The 24,709-nt window shown below is 35.4% G+C and overlaps 2 protein-coding genes, 1 long non-coding RNA gene, 1 other non-coding gene and 1 pseudogene across 4 annotated transcripts; 3 read left to right on the top strand and 2 right to left on the bottom strand.

The window, feature by feature from the left end:
- Window positions 1-5,265: 5,265 nt before the first annotated feature.
- LOC144998637 (mitochondrial phosphate carrier protein 3, mitochondrial-like) lies at window positions 5,266-7,791 on the bottom strand. Its single transcript, XM_078958370.1, has 6 exons — window positions 7,365-7,791; window positions 6,616-6,977; window positions 6,469-6,512; window positions 6,124-6,338; window positions 5,897-6,021; window positions 5,266-5,792 (listed from the first exon to the last, which is right to left on the bottom strand). The coding sequence occupies exons 1-6, from the start codon at window positions 7,665-7,667 to the stop codon at window positions 5,753-5,755; spliced, it is 1,089 nt and encodes a 362-aa protein (XP_078814496.1). The 5' UTR covers window positions 7,668-7,791; the 3' UTR covers window positions 5,266-5,752.
- Window positions 7,792-8,498: 707 nt separating this feature from the next.
- Window positions 8,499-8,572, top strand: TRNAV-AAC (transfer RNA valine (anticodon AAC)). The gene has a single exon. It is a non-coding gene; the product is annotated as a tRNA-Val (tRNA).
- A 920-nt stretch (window positions 8,573-9,492) lies between these two features.
- LOC145047146 (uncharacterized) lies at window positions 9,493-10,525 on the bottom strand (annotated as a pseudogene).
- A 2,717-nt stretch (window positions 10,526-13,242) lies between these two features.
- On the top strand, window positions 13,243-14,037 carry LOC145044985 (uncharacterized). The gene is made up of 3 exons (XR_013681746.1): window positions 13,243-13,406; window positions 13,493-13,694; window positions 13,885-14,037. It is a non-coding gene; the product is annotated as an uncharacterized LOC145044985 (long non-coding RNA).
- A 1,418-nt stretch (window positions 14,038-15,455) lies between these two features.
- Window positions 15,456-18,098, top strand: LOC144998028 (uncharacterized). The gene is made up of 8 exons (XM_078957867.1): window positions 15,456-15,931; window positions 16,322-16,469; window positions 16,577-16,714; window positions 16,805-16,856; window positions 16,938-17,059; window positions 17,235-17,321; window positions 17,434-17,489; window positions 17,599-18,098. The coding sequence occupies exons 3-8, from the start codon at window positions 16,712-16,714 to the stop codon at window positions 17,675-17,677; spliced, it is 399 nt and encodes a 132-aa protein (XP_078813993.1). The 5' UTR covers window positions 15,456-15,931; window positions 16,322-16,469; window positions 16,577-16,711; the 3' UTR covers window positions 17,678-18,098.
- The last annotated feature ends 6,611 nt before the right edge of the window (window positions 18,099-24,709 follow it).

Raw genomic sequence — 24,709 nt, 5'->3', positions numbered from 1 at the left:
ATACTATGTGGTTAACTTTAACAATTACACTTTTAATTCAATTAAATGGTTAACCTAAACTTTTATGGATTTATTAAATCTCTTTTAATTATACTCCTTAATTAATTAATAAAACCATAAGGGTGTATTTGAATTTTTCAAAACATTTCTAGGGTTTTAGAATTTAACATTCCTAATTAACTTTTAATCAACTTTTATAATTCCAAAACTTGGGGGCAAGTTTTGAAACATTTCAAAACATTAGGGTTAGAATTTAAATATACATCAAAATTAAACTTTTTAATCAAAATTTAAATTCCAAAACTTGAGGGCAAGTTTTGAAACCTTTTTCAAAACATTAGGGTTTTAACTATTTAAATTTCAAAACAACAAAACTTTTGGGTTCAAATTTAAACTATAAAACCTAAAGGGTGAAATATGAAACTTTTCATAACAACAAGGATCAAATAACAAATAATCTAAATTAACATTTAATCACATAATTATCTATATTTGATTTATTTAATGATTTCTTGCAAAACAATTTATCAATTTAATCAAAATAATCAATCAATTATCATATAAGGAAACAAATATTTTATTAATTGATAATTATCTTTAATTAGATCAAGGATATAGTCATATATATCATAAAATCGGATTTATATTGATCTAACATGATAAGGTAACTATCCTAATGCAAAAACAGCAAGAAATCCCGAGATAAGCACAATCTGACGAGTTAACTCGTCGAGTCAAGCCTGGACTCGGCGAGTTCAGCTATAGACTCGGCGAGTCCAGCCTCTAGAACACCAAAAATCAAATTTTTTAGATATACAAGGCATCAATACAATAGAAACCAATCTAGGCTCTGATACCACTGATGGGTTTTGGTCATAAGACATCCTATGTGCTCAAACAAACCCTAATGCTTGGATCTAGGTTTCTCTATTGTACATGCTTTGAATCCAAGACTTCAAACCCTAATTCTAGTATATGAAATCGATATTAACATATGAATGGGTTTAAGAACATACCTTGATTGTTATAGAGTAATAACAATCCTAATTCCTCCTTGAATTGACTTTGGAATGCTTAGAGTCACAAGTGTCACTCCTCTAATGGCTTACAAACACCAAGAGCAAATGGAGAAGGTATAAAGAGAAAGGATAGAGGTTAGAATTCGTCCTTAGGACTTCTTGGGAAGGGATACACGAATTCATGAGCCAAGGGGTGTTTATATAGGTGTAGAGATAGGGTTTCAGTCATTATCCTTATCTAGTTGCTTATCCACAAAGCAACCCATAAGATAATCCTTGAATCCTTATCATAGTCGAATTCTAAGGCCTTATCACCTCAAATTCATTCACCCTATATTTAAGATAATCCTTACCTTATTTTGTAACTATCACATAATTACAATTCAGCCCCTCTAGTTTAATTAATTACACTTGATCACAAAATTAATTCCTAATTAAATATTGACCAATATTAATTAAATAAATATGATTTCTCCTTTAATATATTATTCTTATAACATATTAATAAATCATAATAACCTTTCTCTCTTTATTTATTTCTCCAATCAAGTTGCTTTGGTGAAGGCAACCCAAAAGGACCATGCACCATCGGGTCAAGTACATACCAAAATAGTTATGGACTTAGACACTAATCCAACAGAATATTGTGTATGTCTTGGGCCTTTGTGTTGGACTTGCCATTTGGACTTAAGAGTTGGGCCTTGGGAGAGCCTATTTAATATTAGGCGTTAGTGGGCCCAATGAGCTTGAGTTAATTGTGGGTCGGGTAGTGAGCTATCTTTAGACCTAATGAGTGAGGTTCGGTCTTAGATCTTAATTGGGTAACTGCAGGTTTTGGTTCAGTGTTAGAGGCTGGTGTGCAGCAGCAGTATCTATAGGAGTTGTTCATCATCCGAGGTGAGTCTTCTCACTATACTTACCTAGAGTGGTAATCTTTTTATGACCGAAGGGTCTTATATGTTTATATTTAGTATTGTGATATCTTGCATTATGTCTTTGTGATATATGTTATATTATTCTGTGCATTCTGAGATCGGACCGGAGGGTCCAACCCGAGCTGTGAGACTGGAGGGTCCTTACTGTGATACAGGATCGGAGGGTCCAACCCGAGCCGTGAGACCAGAGAGTCCTCACTGAGACACATAACCGGAGGGTCCATACCGAGCCATGAGACCAGAGGGTCCTCACTGAGACGCATGACCGGAGGGTCCATGCCGAGCTATAGCCATAAGAGGCTTATTATTTGTGTATGTGGTATTTTGGGGAACTCACTAAACTTTGTGCCTACCGTGTTATGTGATATGTGTTTCAGGTACTTCTTAGGATCGCGAGAAGGCGCCGACTTGATTGTATACACGAGATGGAGTTATGTTTGAGGATCCTGGATTTTTATAATGTATATGTGTCTTTATTAATTTGATACTTTGGGATTTTTGTGAAATGTGTTAATGAGAATTATGTGATTTCAAAAGGAAAATTTTGTTTGAAAATTTACGGTGTTACAAGGAGATGCCCTAACCCTTACTCATGATGATTGCGATGTAGACATCTACTAAAGTATAGATAACGACCATAGACTAATCTAAACAATCCAATGGAAAACTGGCCTGTTTGCAACCTGTAGGCAATGAATTTACAAGTTCAGGCGATGCACGAACTGTGTATTCATGCGATGTACTCTACCGACGAATTACAAGTTCAGGTGATGTAACAACTATGTATTCATGTGATTTACTCTACCAACGAATTACAAGTTTAGGCGATGTAAGAACCATGTATCCATGTGATGTACTCTACCAACGAATTGCGATTTCATACGATGTAAGAACCATGTATTCAATACGATGATTATGTGATGAACATTAGGAAAAGTTCTTAGCGATGGAAATATAAACTACGATGATAGGTGATGAGTATTAGGAGAAGCCCTTAATGATGAAAATATATAATGCAATGATTGATGATGATTATATAAGAAATGGCGATGTAGGCGATGATCCTTAGGAGAGGATCTTAGAATAAATATAGAAGAAAACGGGGATGGGTAATTGGGTTAATTGTTTGATAATGAAACATATTAACTATATTATTGTGGATTGAAAATCCTATGTACTCATCAGGTTTTCCAACCTAACCCTCTCAACTTCTTTTGTATCACAAGTAGTAGTACAAAGGTACACAAAAGATGAGAGATTCAAGGAGATGTAGACTGTTAGTCTAAAACACTATAAGACACGTTTATGCTTATGTTTTGTAATCAGTGATGACATCCCACACTTTTTTAAATTAATGAAAAATATTTCTTCAGAAATACTTTTTATGGGACAAATTACACATTTATAAATAAACTGTGCTTTAAATAAGTATAAATAAAAAGTTTTAAAATGGCCGAGAAAATAAAGATGTCACATGACAACAGAACGAAAATAGTTTGTGTGTCCAGATACCCATTGTTGTTGACAAAAAGGTGATAGGATGTGAATCAACTATTAAGGGAGGAACAATGATAGGTTATGCGTCACTTGTTTGTATGCATTGTATGTAACATATTGGGAGATTCATTAAGATTTATGTTTACAGTTATAGATTAAATATTTTTTAGAGAGTTTCGTTGATCGGGGGAAGAGCCCAGCTTGACTCGCATCGTTGATTATTTATGTTTTAGACTTTCTTTGTTTTTATGATAATTTCGATAAAATTTTATATTATGGTTTTTTTAATAATGAAACAAATTAATACTTTGGCTTTTAAGAAAAATGGTTTTGGTTGTTTTACTCTTATTTTAAAAAGAAATTTTTGGTTTGAAGTTTGAGACATTACAAGTTGGTATCTGATCCTTGGTTTGAGAGATTTAAATGAATATTCGTGTGATTCCAAATTCAAACTGGATCTGAAAGCTTTATCAAACCTTTTTAAAAACGATTTTTTATGAGGAAATATGTGCTGCGGACAATCAACAGGAGGTCAGAAAGAAAAATAGTTCTCAAAATATCCATACTTGCTGTTAGGAAACCATACCATGTGTTTTTAGATTTTAGATTTGCTACTGATAATATCTGAATAATAGTTTTCGGGTAAAACGAAGGTCTCTTGGATCTCGTATAATTTCTTTTTTTACTAAACTAAATTGGTGTATAGTTGATTTTTGGTTAAAAATTATTTTTCGGAAAGAAAAAAATGTCATTCAATATAAATGTGGTAAGTTTGTTATTTGGGGAGAAAGACACCTCAAGGTAGATACCCATTGGGTCCGCGTTCATGTTTGCATGAAAATTATAAATTCATTAGGCCTAGGTTTACACAATTAGAGTTTTAAATGTGCACAACCCACATAATCTTATAACACGCGACATTAGAACAGGAAAAGAAAATGTTTGGATATGAATACAGTGTAGGAGTTTCAGAAAGACGTAACAGTCTTTGGATTTATTGTTAAAGACAATAATAGGAATGTATCCGATTATCTTGTTTTTGAAAAATTATGATATTACATATTTCCAAGCATTAGATCTTTTATTAGTTTCATGTCGCATCTCCACCTCAATACTTCCTTTCATTATCCATGGTCAAGTCATGAGTGTGAACCTAGTGTGAGTTGATATAGTGGACCGAGTGTCAAAGGGATTTTGAAGGAAATTGACGTATCCTCATCCAACCACCTAGGTTTAAATGAACCTCCCTTAACATTGTTTTTGGTTTCCATGACCATTTCATTTAGGTTTTTATACCTGTATTTCTTGTGGTTGAGTTGTAATATATATATATATATATATATATATATATATATATATATATATATATATATATATATTATCCAAATTGTTGTGTAGGAAATTTGTAAAGAATATTTTATTGTGCCATTGAAAATATCTATGAAAACTATGTTTGATAGAGAAACATTAACTAGAAGGCTTCAGTAACATAAAAATTCTATAAAAATCGTTGAATAAAGAAATTTAAACTTGGATGCGAGTATGACGCAAATATATCAAACATGTGATTCATGTTGTGGTGTACTATCTAATGTAGTTGTCATCGTGTCTAATGTTGTATAGTTGTCATCTTGTATTCACATGCATGGTTGTATATATTGATAATGAAACATTCTAATATTCTACAATATGTGATAAATATGTACTTCCAAATCTAAAAACATAAATTGGTTTTCCAAAATCCCTTTGTTTCGTCAATTCGAGTTCGACACAAGATTACATAATGCACACGATCAGGGTGTACGTGATACGTCTACAGACGAACTAGAGAAGTTTATTGATTTTGTAATAATGTGTACAATTACATCAAGATCCCGTATTTGATTTCAACCCTAAAACTATCAAACATTCGATTTCAACTCTAGAAATACATATGGGCCGGGCTTGGTTGTCCAATCATACTCCACAACTATCCAATCTTTGGATCAAGAAGCTCAATAAGAAATCCAGTCCAGTTATTATAAGCTCAAACTTCGTTTTTTTTTTTTTTTTTGTAAAACTTTGAACCCCAAAACATTTATTCTCATAGAGTTAACACAAGTTCAAGTTATTATGAAATACCATATTACAAGCTAAAGAATGTCCCTTTACAAAAGGCGCACAATTACTTAAGCTACTACACATACATGGTGCTAATTTTGTTGCGTATAACATTTCTACCTATTTATTTATTGAATTCCAATCGTTGTCTTTGTCCTTTAAGATACAAAATCGCTTGATTCTTTCATGCCACGTGGCGGGTTAGTTTGCAGCAACAGGAGGAGCAGCACCAGTAGTCGGCCTAAAAAGAAGCCAAAAGTCAGATAAGATATGAATTTGAATCTTCCTTAAAAAATTAAGGTTTAGATTGATTGTGTTGCTTTTTAAGGAGAAACTGAAACTCACAGCCCAACGAAAACTTTGAAGGCGTCATAGATACCCCATTGTGTACCCGTAAGTGTTCCAATCATAAGAATACGAAGTGGTAGTCCACGAGTGAAGAGGCCCCACATGCCTAGCTTCTTCACAGCCTGCATGCATGCATATATCACAGCTTAATTTCACAGATCATGCAAACAGAGCAGAGGTAAATAATAGTAAAAACATTAAAGTTGAAATGATATAATACTGACATCTCCAACAGTAGCACCCTGTGAATTGTTGAGGAAAGAGACCAAATTGTCAGCTGGATGAGAAACCACAGCACAGAGTATACCAGCAGCATAACCACCAGCAAAGCTCACTCCAAGCTGAAAACTCTTGCTGCATTGCTCTTTTGGTGTAGGAATTGCGTACTTGTATGCCATCTCCACAATTGTCTCAAAAGATCCAAACTTCATCATTGTGTCTGAAAATCAATAAATATGCTACATTATGCTAATGCTTACAAAACATGTTTGGCATAGGTAAAAACTAGCTGATAAAATGGCGTAAAAGAGAATTTAAAAAATGGGTATTATAATTAATTATGAACTCACATGGAATTTGGCGTCCCAAAAGAGGAGTTAGCCCTTTGTATAGACTGTACACATAAAATATATATGACAAGTGAGAAAATCAATCCTTTCAACATATATGTGTTTCATAGCATTTTAAAGTTGGTTTGTAGAGTGGTTAATTCATACCCTGCAACACCTTCAGCCTTGATGATCTTTGGAAGACCATCAGATAGGCCCTTGGCAAATCCAGGCTGTGTTTGAACACGAACTTTAACAGCTTCAAAAGGGCAAAGGGCAACACAGGCAATAACTTCAGCTGATGCAGAACCAGCAAGGTAAATCAATGTTTTATACTTGGTTGCATACTCAGGGCCAGCAATGTCGGAGTAGGTTTTCTTGAAGTATTCGTAAAACCCAAACTTGCAAGCACCCTGTGCACTGTATCCAACTAGTGTTGGTGCCCAGCCCTTATAAAATCCTTTGATTCCTTGCTCCTTCAACAATACCCCGAATCCTGATGAAATGTTCTTGTACTTTGCTGGGTCAATCTGTAAATACACATTGAATTGTTAGGCTATAGACAAAATGACAATACCGATTACATATGCTGAACTCCATTCACGAATTGTTTGAAATTATTGGTCTCGTGTGAGTTTAACTCATTTCACAAACATTAGGAAATACAGAAGACTATCTAGCTCTATGTTTTCTGAAGCCACAGCTAAATTGAAGTCAAATCTAGACATCTACACTCTTTCACAAGTTAATCGCAAGGTTTTCAAACCTAATACCATAATATGAATGAAGAAACAAGAATAAAATTCACAGATCAATAAGCTCCACTACTAAATCATGATCAAATCACAACAGATCTTATTATATTGAGCCTTAAAAGTACACATACATCCAATCAAAAGAGAGAGGTGGAGAATGACCTGCATATTACATTTGACGACATCTAGCGGAGTGATGCCGGTGTGAGTGCTCCCACAACTCAAACTACCACCAACAGCACAGGCTGCGTAAGCCGCCGGCGAGAACATCTTAATCTTACCTGGCTCGCTCGGAGCCTGTACCACAAAACCTCTACTCGCAACATCCGGTGATTCAGAAAGCGAGGACAACAAAGTATCATAAGAACTTTGTTGATTTACCGCCAATTTCTCGAAGTCGAATCGATTTTTCAACGAATTGGAGTATAGATAGCTCGGAATCAAAGATTGTCTTGAACTATCCATTGATTCCGTCAATTGGTCGTAAATTTTTTCAATGTCGAGCTAAGGATTGAATGATCAATGATGATGAATGCAACTTGTAATTTTTTTGAAGGTGACTTGTTGCGCGGGATTTGAAGAGAAATGGTATATATATATAGGTCTTTCTAAAATAAAATAATATAAACTGAAAATATCAGCAATAGAAAACATATACTTTATTAAAGTAGAAGGAAAACACGTTTTTGCAACCTTCCATTAGACTGGGAACTTGGAATTTTATGCCTTCCGTAAGACATGATGAAAAAAGATTGCCACAAAGACCATTATTACAAATAAATGAATAATTTTAAATGATCAAATTCTTTTTGGGGGATTTTACTAAAATTGCCAGAATGTACAAAACAAACGGAAGGATGTCTAGAAGGAGAAGGAGGTAGATGGAAAACAGAGGAGACGTCGTTTGTATTTCAAACTGAGGGGTGGGGTTTGGGTGGGTGTTTTTTTTAACTAAAAAAATATTAAAACGGTATAAGAACTGTTTTATTGAATCAAAATAAAAACAGTTAACCACAAAGGATTACAAATATTTGGTAAAGGGTTTTAATAAGAAAATTAAACTTTATTTTTAAAAACTCCTCAAAATAAAATGAGTTAGAAATACAAAAGAATATCAATATTGACTGATGGTAGAACCTTCGAACTTTTCAAGCAAGCGTCAAAAATGACGTTCAAGGTATACACGTCACACATGACACATGCATCTAACCAAAACTGAATTTCTAAGAAACGTAGAACCAATAAAACCCCGTCCCTACTCGATTAATTAATATATTTTAGTCGTAACTCAACAAAGGTTTCGTGGTGTAGTTGGTTATCACGTCAGTCTAACACACTGAAGGTCTCCGGTTCGAACCCGGGCGAAGCCATTTTTTGCAAAAAAAAAAAAAAAAAAAAAGTAATAAAATTCCACCTTGTTTTGCAAATTGTGGATTTTGATGTATTATATAATCCAGCAAAAACTGTACGACGGGCCTGATAGTAAATTGGACTTGGGATTGGACCATACAATATTTTTAATAGCATATCAAGAATTAGCACAAAATTAGAATGACACAAATATCTACTGAATATTTAAGAGTTTTGTACCAAGGGGTGTTACTTTTAGAAAATATTTACCAATTAATAGTACCATGAATTTTAATTACGAAAATATGATAATTTTATATAAACCGAAAGTTTAATTCTTAATTTTATAAATATTGTTTATTTTATTCAAACAATACAACCCACACTATAGCTAATCCGTTTCCAACTCCATAACCTTACAACACCCTCATGAGTCATCAATCATCTCCCTCTTAAGAACATTAAAATTTACACCCTCTCCTGAGTTCATTAAAAAAAAAAAAAAGGAAGAACAAGGAGGGAAAAGAAAAGAAAGAGAACCGAAAGGATTAGTATTCCGTCCTCCCGAGTTCCAAAAAATGGAAAAAAAAAAAAAGTATTCATTTTAGGTGCTCTCAAGTTGAAAGTAAAAGAAAAGAAAATAATAAAAAGACAATTATACCCTTCATGTTATTAAGTAAATATTTTAAGTGTTTACAACCCTCACATCTATTCTAACCCCCCCCCCCCCCCCCCCAATATTAATAATAATAATAACCAACTCTCCCCTCCTCCCCGTCTACTTAAAACATTGACAAAACAACTTTTTTTAAAAAGAAAAACCGCATGTTATTCACTTGTTTTCAAGATGCAAAACTTAAACCACAAACAACTTTTTAAAAAAATAATAATAAAAAAAAAAAAGCACAAGATCAATCCAGTATCAATCACCTAAGGTTATTCAATCACGTGCATCCATCATATCTTTGAGGACACTCATCCGTATCTGAAGGGGACAACTGAACAATGTCATAGCTTTTACTTGATTTGTTGCCAAAAAATTTAACGTCATCGGTAATTCATGAGGTTCCAAACCCACCAACTCCAATTCTCTATAAATTTCGTCCCCTGTATACTCCCGAGGATAAGCTCTATCAAATATTACATTACCCTCCTTGATAGTACCAGCCACATTATCAACCGATTTCATTATCTTTAAGTTAAAATCTTCTTCTTCTTCTTTTTCTTCAAATTTCCTCTTTTTACTCTTACACTTCTTTGCACCTGAAGACTACCCTTGTGAAAACGGAGTTGGAATAACACCCTGAATGTCATCATCAAGATCAACATATTCGTTCTCCAAATGAATTTCATTGTTAGCTAACAAGTCGTCAACTTCTTTAATTGTTTCAACTCGAATTTTTTCATTTTTATTTACTCGGTCATTTCTTTCTTTCGCCGTTTCAGCATGTGCACTAGATGCGCTATCCCTTGCAAATAATACCAACATATCATCGAAGTTTGCAATCTTTTTTGTCCTTAACAACGCAGCCTCAAGTTTTGACTGTTTAACAACATAAAAATAATTAATATTGCAAACGATAACATAAAATATTTAAAAAAAATAACATAGACATAAAAGAAACACTTAGATTTATTAAATTATCCCATACTTCTTCCTCCGCTTCTATTAGTTGAGTAGCTGAATTCCAAGAGAACTCGCTCAACGAAATTCCCCTAAACAAATCGTACCATTGCGAAAAATGTTTTTTTAAGGTTTTGTAGCGATTCTTTAAATGACTTTTGGTAATATCCATTTGATGCTCTGTGTTCAACTCCTCAACCATTTGAGCATATGCAGTTGGTGTGAAACTACCATTCACCCTATTGCATATCTCTTGTTGTTTAATCATTGCTTTGATGTACGCATAATCCAATTTAACTGACCATTTAACTTGTTCCTTTTGACTACCACTAGCTTCCTGTTGGCTCATGATGACTTTGCACATAGGAATAAAAATTAAAGAATCATACATTGTTAGACCATAATACGAAGCATAATACTAATGAAAAATATGAAGGGTAAAACACATAATTAATCTCAAAAACCAATCCTCAATAAAATGTGAAATTGAAAACAAAATGCATCAATATGATACTAGTTTTACATATTAATTTAATTGTTTGAATGCGCCAAATAATTTGCCCACATTTCATTTGCAATTGAATTCCTTAGTTGATCTGCCCTACTATTATCCTCATTTGTTTCTATTGAATTACGACGATCTTGCTCTTGTGGTCCGTTTAAGATCTCCTGCATCACCTCATCTTCAAGATTTATGTCGCGATATTCATCTAATAAAAAGTTGTGTAGATTACAACATGCCAAAAATATGGCAGATAGTGTTTCACGAGAGTAAAATGGTTCCGTTGTACTTCGAATGATAGGAAACCTTCTTTTAAGGACACCAAAAGCTCGTTCAATGGCGTTACGTAAGGAAGCATGACGAAGATTAAACAACTCTTTAGAATTTTGTGGACCACGCATGGAGTACTCTTTTAAATGATATCTAACACCTCTATATGGCGCCATTAGTTTATTCGTATGAGGCAAACCCCCATCTACTAAACAATATCTACCTATAAAGAGCTTAATCAATATTATTGAAAAATATTAGATATTGAAATTACATTGGTTTAATAAATTACCTGATGGAATTAGTAGTTTATCATTTCCAGTAAATGTGTTCTTTATTATTCTCGAGTCTGATACAGTACCCTCCCAACCCGTTAACACATACGTAAACTTCAAATCAAATGTACAAGCAGCTAATACATTTATTGTCAGGTATCCCTTACGACCACGGTATCTAGGGGTATCTCTGTTAGGCACATGGACACGAACATGTGTTCTATCTATTGCCCCTATACAATCCTTGAAAAAAGGATAAAATCTCCTACTTTCTTGAATTTCTCTCGGGACAACAACACCTGTAGGTTGCTGAATATAAAGACCTTCTATTGCTATAATCGATCGTAATACTCTATGGAAGCACCTACTCGTTGTTGATCTAGAGCGACGATACATCCACAAGGTAAAACGAGTTCGCAAATCATTACTTACAATATACAAAAATCTAGCAACATGTTCCTCAACGGACATGCGTTGCGTACGTCGTAGACCACCTACAGTTTGTAAGATTTCACACAATCTCCTAAAAGCATTTTCACTAATACGAATAAGGCTACGACATTGACCACCTTCTAAAAGATTGTGCAGCAACTCTTCCCGTACAACTTTTCTTTCTAAAATAACTTTTCTAGTGGCTAACCTAACCTGTTTTTGTTGGCCATATTACGTTGTGTAATAAAAGTCAACAACAAGCAAATCAAGTTAACGACTTGCAATTGTCGGGTTCTTAAAGCATGAGTAGGGTTGACTATCGGAGTATCCATAAGGACTATATATGAACTAATCCCTTTTTCTGATACATGATCAAATAATTTGAGTTAAATTTAAACAACATTGATAAAAATAACGTGTAATTATAAAGAGTTGATTTATTAATTATAATTAATAAACTTTTTTGTTATAAAATTTCAATTTAATCTAGGGGCAAAACAGTCATTCTGATTTATTGAATGTAGTACAGGGGCAAAACAGTCATTCTGGTTTATTGAATGTAATCCAGGGGTAAAACAGTCATTTTGATAAAAAAAATTAACATGTAATTAGCTTAAAAAAAGATAACATGTAATTAGCTTCAAAAAATAGTAATTATATAATTTACCAATAATTAATAAACTTTTTTTTGTTATAAAAGTTAAATGTAATCTAGGGGCAAAATAGTCATTCTAATTTATTGAATGTAGTTTAGGGGCAAAACATGATGGGTTTGAGCCATAAGAACTTTCCTATGTGCACATGCAAACCCTAATTGCTTGGATCTGGGTTTCTCTAATTGAACATGCATTATGTATCCAAGACTTTCATGGCTAGATCTAATGTAAACTACCAATCAAAAACATATGAAAACAGATCTAGAATCATACCTTGAATCACTTGTTTGATCCTTCTTGTTCTTGGAGCTTAGAGTCACAATTGTCACTCCTCTAATGGCTTACAAACGCAAACTAGCAAGAAGATGATTTGAGAGAGGTAAGGAAGAGGAAAATAGGCCCCAGGGTTACTCCAATAACAAAGGTTACTATTTCCACAACCCCAAGGGTCTATTTATACTGTGAGCTCCTAGGGTTTTACCCTAAAACCCTAATTGGATAACTTAGTCTCAAAGCAATCCAATAACCCTCCTAGATAAGCCTTGGACGATTTCTAGGTGATCCACTTCCCTACACTACAAGAAAAAGACCCTTTTACGACACACAAAACACGACGCTCTTTGATTTATGTTTCGCATTAGAGAGCGACATTAAAAAAGTGTCATCTCTTCAAAAAATTTAAGGATTTAGGTCGCGCATTACTGAGTGCCCTTAAATTAGTGTCTAATCCAAATAAAAAAAACACGGAGGGCACCTATAATAAAATGTGCGCCGTCTATAGATGTCGCTTTATAAATTTTAATGGAACGCGCGTTCCATCCCTTAATAACCAGGGGGGGAAATGAAATCCTAAAAAATTAAAAACCCCGCCTTCCTTTTTTTCTCCTTTCCCTCTTGCCCTAATTATCGACGCTCAAATGAAAAGGAAAGACTAGACGCAGAGTTGAAATTGAACGGAGAATACAGTCTACGATGCAAAGTTGAAAAGGAACGACTCAACAAAATCCATAATGTTGCGATAATGCTTCTAACTCTTAAGGAAAAAGATCCACGAAGAATCTTCAAATGCAAAGCTCTCATGAGGAGGATGAAACGGTATGGTTTGTTCGATGAACGTTCTTGCCCTAACTGTTGAAAAATTCATTCAACGTTGTCTTCTAATCCTCGTCTTCATTGAACAGACTATTTATCTTATCAAAAAATCAATGGGACCATTATCTAGGGCTTTTTTCAAGGAGTGCTCTATGAAACGTTCTCTACCTCGGCTCTCCTCACCTGTAAGCGACCTTAGCTCACCTCTTTCCATCGGAGACCTTAGGCTCACCTCACCTCACCGGAGACTGGAACGACGGCTCAAGTTTCCAAGCCCTAGGGCTGATTAAGGTATGTGTATCATGATCTCGACACACCTCAACAACACCACTACAACTCATTCTCAGTTGTTGACTTACTCTGCTGACCAATGTTCTCCATATCGACTAAATTACCTTTATACCCTTCTTCAGACCTCTTCCTACAATTGAAGCAATCTAAACCTTGTAGGCCAATCTAACAAGCTCCCGTTTTTATGCAGAGCTGATGATAAAGTTCCATTGGACATGTATTTGTATACCAGGAGTTCCTCTTCTTCAACTATGCAGTAACATAACAGAGGAGTTAGATTAGTTTCAATATATGTACCTAAGACTGTTTAGAGAATCAAGATCTAAGGAATATAACTCTTCAACCTGCATGCACAATCCATTTAATTCGGTTTGTGTTTTTTTATTTATAGACATTTATAACTAAAAATATTACCTGCACGCCTTTTACTTGCATTTGTTGTATAAGTTCGGTAAAACACCTATAAAAGAAGATGATGGTTTCGATTACAACTAACTAAATTTCAAAGCTTAAATTAATGGAACATATGCGTAATTTTGAGTATGAAACAAGTTCAGTCCATTATTTGAAAAATGTATAGATTAATATGGTTCAAACATGTCTCTAGGTTTTCAAGGATCAATTCTATTAAACAGCCTGCATTAATCTTGAAAGGCACATGCCTTGTTTATATGGAGAACAAGAATCCAAAAGAACAACATACCATGATCAGACTCAATGGTGCACCAAGACATGATGTCAAGTAGAATCTGACTTAAGGTTTAGAAGAATTTCATCATCATGACCTTTGCCAACAAGATTCTTGTCTATGGAAACAAATCAATAAACTTAGATTCTTGTCTATAGAAACAAATCAATAAAGAAATGGAAATGTTAGTAATTTTACTAGACGCTATCTTATTCTGCAGTTTTATTTTCAGGAGTTTTTAATTTTTTTATTTGCTAAATTTGCAGGATATTATTTCCATATCAGCATCTGATGTCATGTTTCTTTCATTGCCTTTCATAGTAAAATCGCAGGACAGGTATGAAACAGAGAAAATTTGAACTACAATGTAACTTGAGAATGGTCACACAGTTAATGTCAAATGCAATGAGTTATCTTGAGCTTGACTTAACTCTTTGGTCAATTGTTTGACTTTTGGTCTTTGGCATACACGGCATCGTTTTGGTTTGACATCTGGTTCACCTGAAGAAAATTCTTGACTTCTTGGCTCATTGAAGATCCGTTGACCGCTTATTAAGTCAAGATTCTGCAGACTTGGAAATTGGGTAGTTGACCACAAGTTATAATAAGATGGTCTAAATTGAGTACCTACCATCTGATCATGAAACCAATTACAATTCTAGTGTCAATATTATATTATTCTCAGAAAAAAATAAAATTCAAGTCAAGAAACAAGAAACATTGAATACCTTTGCATGAACCTCAAAAGCTTTTTTTGCACTTAAAATGACTAGTTATCCTAAAGATCCTGAAGGGGTTCAACTAGTGAAAGCATAGGAGAAAGAGAATATAATCGGAAGGTCCATGAAAAAGTTGAAAGGAAGCACCACAATAATAATAATGATAATAATAATAATAATAATAATAATAATAATAATAATAATAATAATAATAATAATAATAATAATAATAATAATAATAATAATAATTCGTTAACTCCTTTCCTCCTCACTCAAATGACAATATTACCCTCGGTGACTCATCATATTATGTTTTTATGAACAGGATGTATTGCAGGGTACCCAACTTTTAGCCATAGATGTTGCTGCAGCTACAGAATTGCTTAGAAGGGTACTTTTAGCCATAGATGTTGCTGCGCAGCTGCAAAAGATGCCTGTAATGGAAACAAGACTATTTTAAAAACTACTTCTGATGATATAAACTTGATCATATTATATCTTTTATCGATGTCAACACTGGACATCTGTTTTCTTTTCTTGCTGGCTTTCTCATGATTTGAATAAGTGTAAACACACTGAACACAACAACTGAAGCTGTCATTGAGAAGATTCTGGAAATTCAATGCAATAAGAGGCTGCAAGATACTATAAAGAATGGGGATATAGAATCCCTAAGTGTTTTAAAGAGTCAAATACCTGGGCTAGACTATGTTGTATTTGTGAAGGGTTCAAGCCCACATGATATTCAGTATGATTATCAGCAAGACAGACCTCCTAAGGAGATAATTGTCATATGTAAGTGTGCAGAGGCAGTTCTTCGAGGTGCTCAGGTAAGCAACAGTTGAAATTGTTATATTAATCATTTTGTCATCATCATCATCATCCTATTTCAAATGATCACACATTCTATCAATCATGTTTGTTTTTCATTCGGGCTTGTAATCTTATATTATGTTTCTTCTTTTATGAATGGTTAACATTCACTTGGTACCCAATTTCTCATTTTTATTCTTCTTGCAGTTGCGTTCTCTTTTCCTTTTTCTTGTCATCTTTCTCTTATTCTCGTTTGTGGGTTTATTGGTCTTTAGTGACTAAATAGTTAAAGGAGTATGTTATGACCATGAGAAATACTATTAGCTTTATTATTAATGTGCAACATGATTGATTAGGTACACTAGAAAGTGTTCATATTTTGATGTTTGATTGTGATATTTGTGTAGGTATATGTTCCAGGTATATTAGCACGCAATGCTCATGTTGAGAAAGGGGATTTAGTTGAAGTTTCAGTTGGTGTTGAACAGCCTAGTCGTGACAATGGATGGGCTATTGGAATCACACATGGCATTGTCCTACAAGGACTCAAAACAGGTCTCTCTCTCTCTCTCTCTCTCTCTCTCTCTCTCTCTCTTCATTCAACTTACTTACTTTTACTTCTCTATAAATAAATTATAACACTTGCTATATATCTATCGTAGATCCTCAATATCTTGCAAGAGATGGATTATATATTAGTCAAGGAACCACAACCATGTCAAGGGCAAGAATGTTTCATGGATTATTAGGTCTTGCTGTGGATATGACTGATAGAGTTTTTAAATTAACATCCTTTAATGGTATACATTTTTTATTTTTCTTTTACGGTTTTACCCTAAGTTCTTTTGAAATTCATTAATAAAAAATTACTACATACAAATGTGATGAAGGGGGACATATTTCTTCAAAACCTGTCAAGCATCATCACTGCACATGTCTTAGGTATGTCTACATATATACATCTTTGTTTTCTTCTTTCTGATTGTCAACGAGGGGTAATTCTGGCAATTCATATATTTATAGATCCACAAGAGGGAGAAAGAATATTGGACATGTGTGCTGCCCCTGGTGGAAAAACAACTGCAATTGCTTCCCTTATGAAAGATAAAGGAAAGGTTATTACAGTTGATAGGTCTGATGACATGGTAAAATCCTGTTACTACATTATATATCTTTTCATATATCCATATTTATTTCTTTTTAAAAAAAATAATTTATCCAGGTGCTTGAAATTCACAATCTAGCTGCAGAACTTATAATATATTAACCAACCTTAAGTGTGATAATATTATTAATATATTAAAAAAATAATTTATCCAGGTACTTGCTACATTTTGTGATAATATTCTTAAAAATGGTGGAAGTGAGAAATTGAATGATGAAGCCATTGAGGACACGCTTGAGAAGGTATGTTAAAATTTTGTTTGCTCAAAAGACGTAAATGCCCTCATCATCATCGAAAGTCTCCTGTGCAGCAAATGGTAAGCAGAAGTGATTGAGTTTTTGAACTAATTTGCAGGTAGTAAAGTTGCTTGCCTACATTAGTGATAAAGATCTGTTTGCTGAATTTTACAAGTAAACCTTTTTCTGATTCCCTGTCTAATGAAGTCATATGTTTGTTGATTTGTTTATTTTGTCTTTTTATAATATCTGACATGAAATTGACATTGTACTCTGGTTGTAGGAAAAAACTTGCTAGGAGGCCTTGTTTGTACTTTGTAAAATGTAGGATTGGGCACTTGAGCTGGAAGAAGTTTTCATAGGTTTGATAAGTTTGTTCCATATAAAAATACAATCAAGAACAAGATTCTCCTTTAGCATGGTATTGTAGGTTCAAACCTTTTCTGTTAAGTTATATCATTCATGCAAGATGAGAAGGGCATTACTGTCTTTTGCATGGATGTTAATGAAATCTATTGTTCTTAAATGGTTCTCGTTTGACAAACTATATTGGTATTTTAAGCCAAGGATTGCGAATAGCTCCCCCTAAAGCTCCTGCAACCGGCTACATGCATACCATTTTGATGGTTCAACTCTACATGCTCGAGAATGAAGATAGGAAAACGTTGTAACCCCATATCCGAATATATTCTAATGTTGTTGGCACACAGAGAGTTGTTGGCACATAGTAAGCTAGATTATGCAATTGTATATAAATGAGTTCATTTTTTAATAACATTTACTCACTATTAGAATAATTATTTGTACTTGACATATTAGTGAAATGAATTATCTTTGTTATTTATGGTATTTTATTTTGTATTATGAGATTTTTAATGTATTATTTAATTTGAAAATTAGTAAATCTATAAATAATATTTTTTTTAAACATTTAAAATTATGATACGCAAAAATGTGTGTCATCTTCATTTATGACATGGCCTTTCTTGACAGGGGCTTTCTTGATACGCATTGCGTGTCATTAACACGCGCGTCGTAAGGTTACGACACGCGAATGCGTGTTGTCTTCCTTTATGACAGGGCCTTCCTTGATACGCATTGCGTGTCGTATATGTGCGTCGTAAATGAGCATCGTAAATGCGCGTCATCTAGAGACGACGCGCAAAAGCGCGTCGTCTCTCTTTATGACAGGGCCTTCCTTGACGCGCATTTGCGCGTCGTCTGAGCCTTTTACGACGCGCAATGAGCGTCGTAAAAGGCTGTTTTTCTAGTAGTGCTAAAATCGTCCAACCCATATCCATAAGGATTCTTAGCTCAAAATACAACTATCACACATTTGACAGTTTATACCCCTTTCTTTATTTAATCTCTTTAAGTCACCAAATTAATTCCTAATTAATTTATGACTTATATTAATCAAATTAATATTATTATTCTTTTAACATATGATTCTTATAATACATTAATAATATCTCTTCTCTCTATATAAATCACCCTGTCAAGTTTCTATGGTGAAGGCAACCCAAAAGGACCATGCACAATCGGGTCAAATACTTACCAAATATAGTTATAGCCTTAGACACTAATCCAACAGTCTCCCACTTGGGTAAGTCTAGTAACTATAAACGCAAACACAATCCAATCTGCAATCATAGCTCTCAAAGACGCTGTCAACTCTGATCTTATCAGTAACCTATCCTTTAGATAAGGGATCGTATAGTCCTTTGTTTTGATATCGTGCATACGATTTCATGAAACATTGTCATACTTATTGTCCAACAACTATTTTCTCAATCTCAGATTTATTTGACATAGAACTTAATTGAACACATCAATTTAGTCCTGACCGGGCCCGGCACATAAGTCAAATCAAATCATCGAGTGGCCGTGATATCGCTTTTAACCTCTTAGGATAAAAGTAACAGATAAACTTCGACTTATATGCATCTACTTATCGACTAATCAACTATACACAACAATGCGTTTTATGACATCAATTTACTGATGCGGTTTTGCATTATCAATGTACAACCAATTAATAAATAATAAACCATATATCTAGATTTCAAGACCATATAATATTATCATCTTGCAATCACCCCAAAGTGATTCCAGCAAGCGCGGGTTTATTGCAATGCTCAAAACTTGTTCATAAGCACTCATGAACGTTGCAGCAAACCTTTGCTATGTCCAATACCATTTAGACAATCTACACACCAATTCATGACAATCTTCATTCGTACCTACTTCCAACATATGAATGATTGTGGACCATTCGAATAACTTGATTATTCTTAATAACTTAATTATTCAGGAAGTCAAAACATGCAAAGTGAAAAAATAGCTAAACAATTAACATAAGATAGTAACTTTACTTGTAAACAATACTCTTTTATTTAATCATCAAATGTCAATTACATTTACCTATTACATGTTTCTAAAACTATCTAATATAAACTATCATCATCCTTCAGCCCAATACTCCTAGCATGCTGCAAGTGCTTAACCCTGCTCAGTCCCTTCGTAAGCGGATCTGCCGGGTTATCTTTTGATGATATCCTCTTAACTACGATGTGTGCTTCTTCTACTCGATGTCTAATAAAGTGAGATTTTCTGTCGATATGCCGAGATTTACCATGATCCCTCAGTTCCTTGGTCAAGGCAACCGCTCCTTCATTATCACAAAAAATTTCCATGGGTTCCTTTATAGTAGGCACAACGCCAAGATCGCCAATGAAGTTCTTCAGCCATATTGCTTCTTTTGACGCTTCGCTCGCTGCAATGTACTCTGAATCGCACATTGAATCAGCTACAATTTCATGTTTGGAACTTTTCCAAGTTATCGCTCCTCCATTAAGGGTAAATACCCATCCTGACTGCGAACGGTAGTTGTCCCTATCGGTCTGGAAACTGGCATCACTATACCCTCACACCTTTAAGTCATCACTCCCTCCGAGGACTAGAAACCATTCCTTGGTCCTCCGAAGGTACTTAAGGATGTTCTTGACCGCAATCCAATGCGCTCTTCCTGGATTCCCTTGATATCTACTGACCATGCTCAAAGCAAAGGCCACATTAGGGCGAGTACAAGTCATAGCATACATGATTGAGCCAACTGCGGAAGCATAAGGTACTCGGCTCATCTCGGCTTCGGTACTTGGACTTTGAGTCTTACTTAACTTTGTATTACTTTGTATCGGTAGTTCTCCCTTCTTCGAGTTTTCCATACTAAAACGTTTCAGTACTTTATCTAAGTAAGTATTCTGACTAAGTCCTATTAGCCTCTTACTTATTTCTCTCACTATCCTTATTCCCAATATATAGGAAGACTCTACGAGGTCCTTCATAACGAAGCACTTCCCGAGCCAGGACTTTACCTCCTCCAGAGTCGGGATGTCGTTTCCTATGAGCAGTATGTCATCGACATTCAAAAAGAGAAAGCTAACTATGCTCCCACTGGCTTTGACATATACACATGATTCATCTTCGCTTCGTACAAGTCCAAACTCTTTGACTTTCTCATCAAAGCAAAGATTCCATCTGTGAGATGCTTGCTTAAGTCCATAAATGGACTTCTCAAGCTTGTACACTCTATTGGGATGCTTCGAATCGACAAAACCCTCTGGCTGAGCCATGTAAACATCCTCAGCCAACTTCCCATTAAAGAAAGCGGTTTTGACATCCATTTGCCATATCTCATAATCATGAATTGCGGCAATGGCCAGCATCACCCTAATAGATTTTATCTTAGCAACTGGTGAGAAGGTCTCATCATAGTCAACTTCGGGAGTTTGAGTAAAGCCCTTTGCGACTAGTCGTGCCTTATACGTTTGTACATTCCCATCCACGTCGGTCTTCTTCTTGAAGATCCATTTGCACCCAACCGTCTTACGTCCGGGCACATTGTCAACCAAATTCCAAACTTGGTTGTCATAGATGGATTGAATCTCGCTATCTATTGCCTCTTTCCATTTAGCAGACTCCGGGCCTGCCATGGCTTCCTTATAGTTGTTAGGTTTATCTAGGTTTACTAATGTACTGTCACTAATATACGTGTCCCCTTCGGTAGTAATATGAAATCCATATAAATGGGGTTGAACTCTAACTCTTTGGGAATGTCTAAGAGGTAAGGATTGGTCAATCGGTTCAACCGGAGTTTCCTCCTCGGGTTGAGCGCCAGCGGTAGAGGTTCCTTCATCACTTGATTCTTGAATCTCTTCAAGATCGATCTTCCTCCCACTGTCTCCTTGGTTTATGAGTTCTCGTTCTCGGAAAACCCCTCTCCTTGCTACGAAGACTACGTTATCACTCGGTCTGTAGAAGAGATATCCAAAGGATTTCTACGGGTAGCCAATGAAAATACATCGCTCACTTCGAGGTTCGAGCTTTTCGTGAGTCTCTCATCTTACGAAAACTTCACAACCCCAAACCTTGATGTGTGCTAACGAGGGAGCTTTCCCTATCCACATCTCTTGAGGTGTTTTGGCAACCGTCTTTGTAGGGACTCGGTTAAGGAGATGGGTGGCAGTCTCTAAGGCATACCCCCAAAATGAGATAGGTAGTGAAGCATGACTCATCATAGAATGAACCATGTCTAACAAGGTTCGATTGTGCCTTTCTGCCACACCATTCAACTGCGGTGTCCTAGGTGGCGTCAATTGCAAAACTATTCTGCATTCCTTGAGAGAGTCGTGGAGTTCAAGACTTAGGTACTCTCCTCCTCGATCGGATCGAAGCATCTTGATTTTCCTGCCCAATTGATTCTCCACTTCATGTTTGAATTCTTTGAACTTTTCAAACGTTTCTGACTTGTGCTTGACTAAATATATATACCCATATCTACTATAATCATCAGTAAAAGTCACATAGAAGCAGTTCCCATCCTTTGTGGTAGATCTAAAGGGCCCACATACATCGGTATGTATGAGATCCAATAAACCCTCACCCCTCTCACAAGTTCCATAGAAGGGTGACCTGGTCATCTTTCCAAGTAAACAAGATTCACACGTGTCATCTTCCCTAAGTTCGAATGACTCCAACACTCCATGCTTTTGGAGTTGGGCTATGCGCTTCTTGTTGACATGTCCAAGATGACAATGCCACAAAGATGCTTTATCCATACTATTGGAAGAATCTATACACAACACATCATTTCCTAGGTTATCTACAACCATAACAGTTTCATAAATTCCATTACAAGGCATTGCTTCAAAGTATAAAACACCATTTAGATAAGCATAAATAGAACCATTCATATTATTAAATGAATATCTAAATCCTTGTCTAAACAAACCATGAAATGAAATGATGTTTCTTGCCATATCTGGAGAGTAGCAACAATTATTTAAATCTAAAACTAATCCATTGCTAAGCGCTAAAGAATACACTTCAATTTTGGTGACAGGCGACGATCTTCTGTTTCCCATGATTAGATTTATTTTTCCTCACTCCACATCTCTATCTCTTCTTAGTCCCTGCAAATCAGAACAAATGTGGTAACCACATCTTGTATCAAGAACCCAAGAAATAGTATGAGATGAATTATTAGATTTAATTGTGTATATACCTGCAAAAGATGGCTTGATCTTTCCATCCTTGATGGCTTGCAGATATTTCGGGCAGCTTCTCTTCCAATGCCCTATTTTATAGCAATGATGGCACTCTGCCTCCTTCGGGTTAGGGTTGGGCTTAGTAGGATCAACCTTGGTCCCAATAGAAGAGGAACCATCTTGGGACTTTCCCTTGCGGTGGCTCTTTGATGGAGCCTTACTCTTCTTGCCCCTTCCTTTCCCTACAGCCAAAACTGGAGCAGCGGTTGGTGCGGGAGTTGGTGCAACAGACTTGTCCTTAAGGTTGCTCTCAGCAGTCCTTGGAATTTGCTTAGGGTGACCTCTTCCTTTTTCATGTGGTAGGTCATCCTAAATTTGTTGTAGCATGAAGGCAAGGAGTGAAGAACAATATCAATGGCCAAATCCTCCCCAAAGTTAACATTTAACTTGCGAAGACGATCAACATATCTTTGCATCTTTTGCAAGTGCACGGTTAACGATTCTCCACTTCCCATCTTGGCGGTGATCATGTTGGTGATGATCTCGTAGCGCTCTTGCCTCGCGCTATGGTGGTACCTCTCCATCAAGTCTTGATGCATTTCATAGGGATACATATCCTCATAGGACTTTTGGAATTCTTGGTTCATAGTGGCTATCATGATGCAACGGACCTTCGTTGCATCACGCTCATGTGTCTCAGAGACAGTCATCTCTTCGGGAATAGCGATTTTCGGGTTGACCTTCTCGAGCTTTTCGTCGAGGACATACTCTTTGTCCTCGTAGCGTGCGATGGTGCGGATTTATCTTATCCATTCGCTAAAGTTCGTACCATCGAAGGTCACCTTTTGGCAAAGACTCATTAACGTGAATGAGTTAGTAGCAACGTTGTTTGCGTTCGACATCTATAGTTAGAAAGGACAAAGTTTGATTAGAATTGGATCCCTAATTAAACACCCAAAATGAAAAATTAGGGCTAGGATCCAACAACATTATTTACATATTAGAAAAGGGATGTCGTAATCCAACACGCAAATAATTTGGAGGTAAGTGAATGACGATTCACTAATTCTTCACTTTGAAAACATAACCTTAAGTTTTATTGAGAATTCCTAGATTTTGAGATTCATTGAAATTTGCAATGGCATGTTTAAATCTCGATATGCCCCTCTATTTTGTGACTGGGATGCCGAGGATCACAAAGCAGGTGTAAATAACCATGCAAATCTACATGGTGCCTTCATTGTTACAATCACCTATTCGATGTGGCGGTTAACCACACACACTCGATTGAACTATGATAAACAATGAATCACCCTTTGTCTCCTTTTCTTAGAACCAATTAGTGTGCTGGTAAACCACACACGATCCACTAACTTCTTAGCAAGGGTGCAAAGTGCAATTTCATGGGATTGCATCAATTCACTTTTCCTAAAGTAGCTAAGATTGGGAATTTTATAAAAGAGTTTAGTTACTTTATAGATTCATTATACTTATTAATGAGGAGAGAGAGTTTCCCTATCCTACCCATTTGGCTAACGACCCTCCACCAGTCAAGCAAGCAGTGGGTGTCTGTGTACACCCATTAAGCGCCATCTTATAGGCAAAAACCTTATACCCACCTTATAGACTGGATTCGTGAATTAGGCCTACTAACGGAAAGACTAGCATTTTTTTACTTATATATTTATTAACCTCTTAATAATATAAAAGTATACGGTTGAATTTTAAACTTGTAAAATTCTAGGGGTTGAAATTTAAATTCTTCTAAATTAAACTATTAATTACCAAATTCAAATTTCAAAAAATATCGGGATAAATATTGAACTTTTCAAAACAATAGGGATC

The sequence above is a fragment of the Lactuca saligna genome, chromosome 5 (assembly GCF_052625555.1).
Source record: "Lactuca saligna cultivar CGN05327 chromosome 5, ASM5262555v1, whole genome shotgun sequence".
Lineage (NCBI taxonomy): Eukaryota > Viridiplantae > Streptophyta > Magnoliopsida > Asterales > Asteraceae > Lactuca > Lactuca saligna.
Note: the sequence above shows the minus strand (reverse complement) of the source record. Positions and strands in the feature narration are given on the sequence as shown.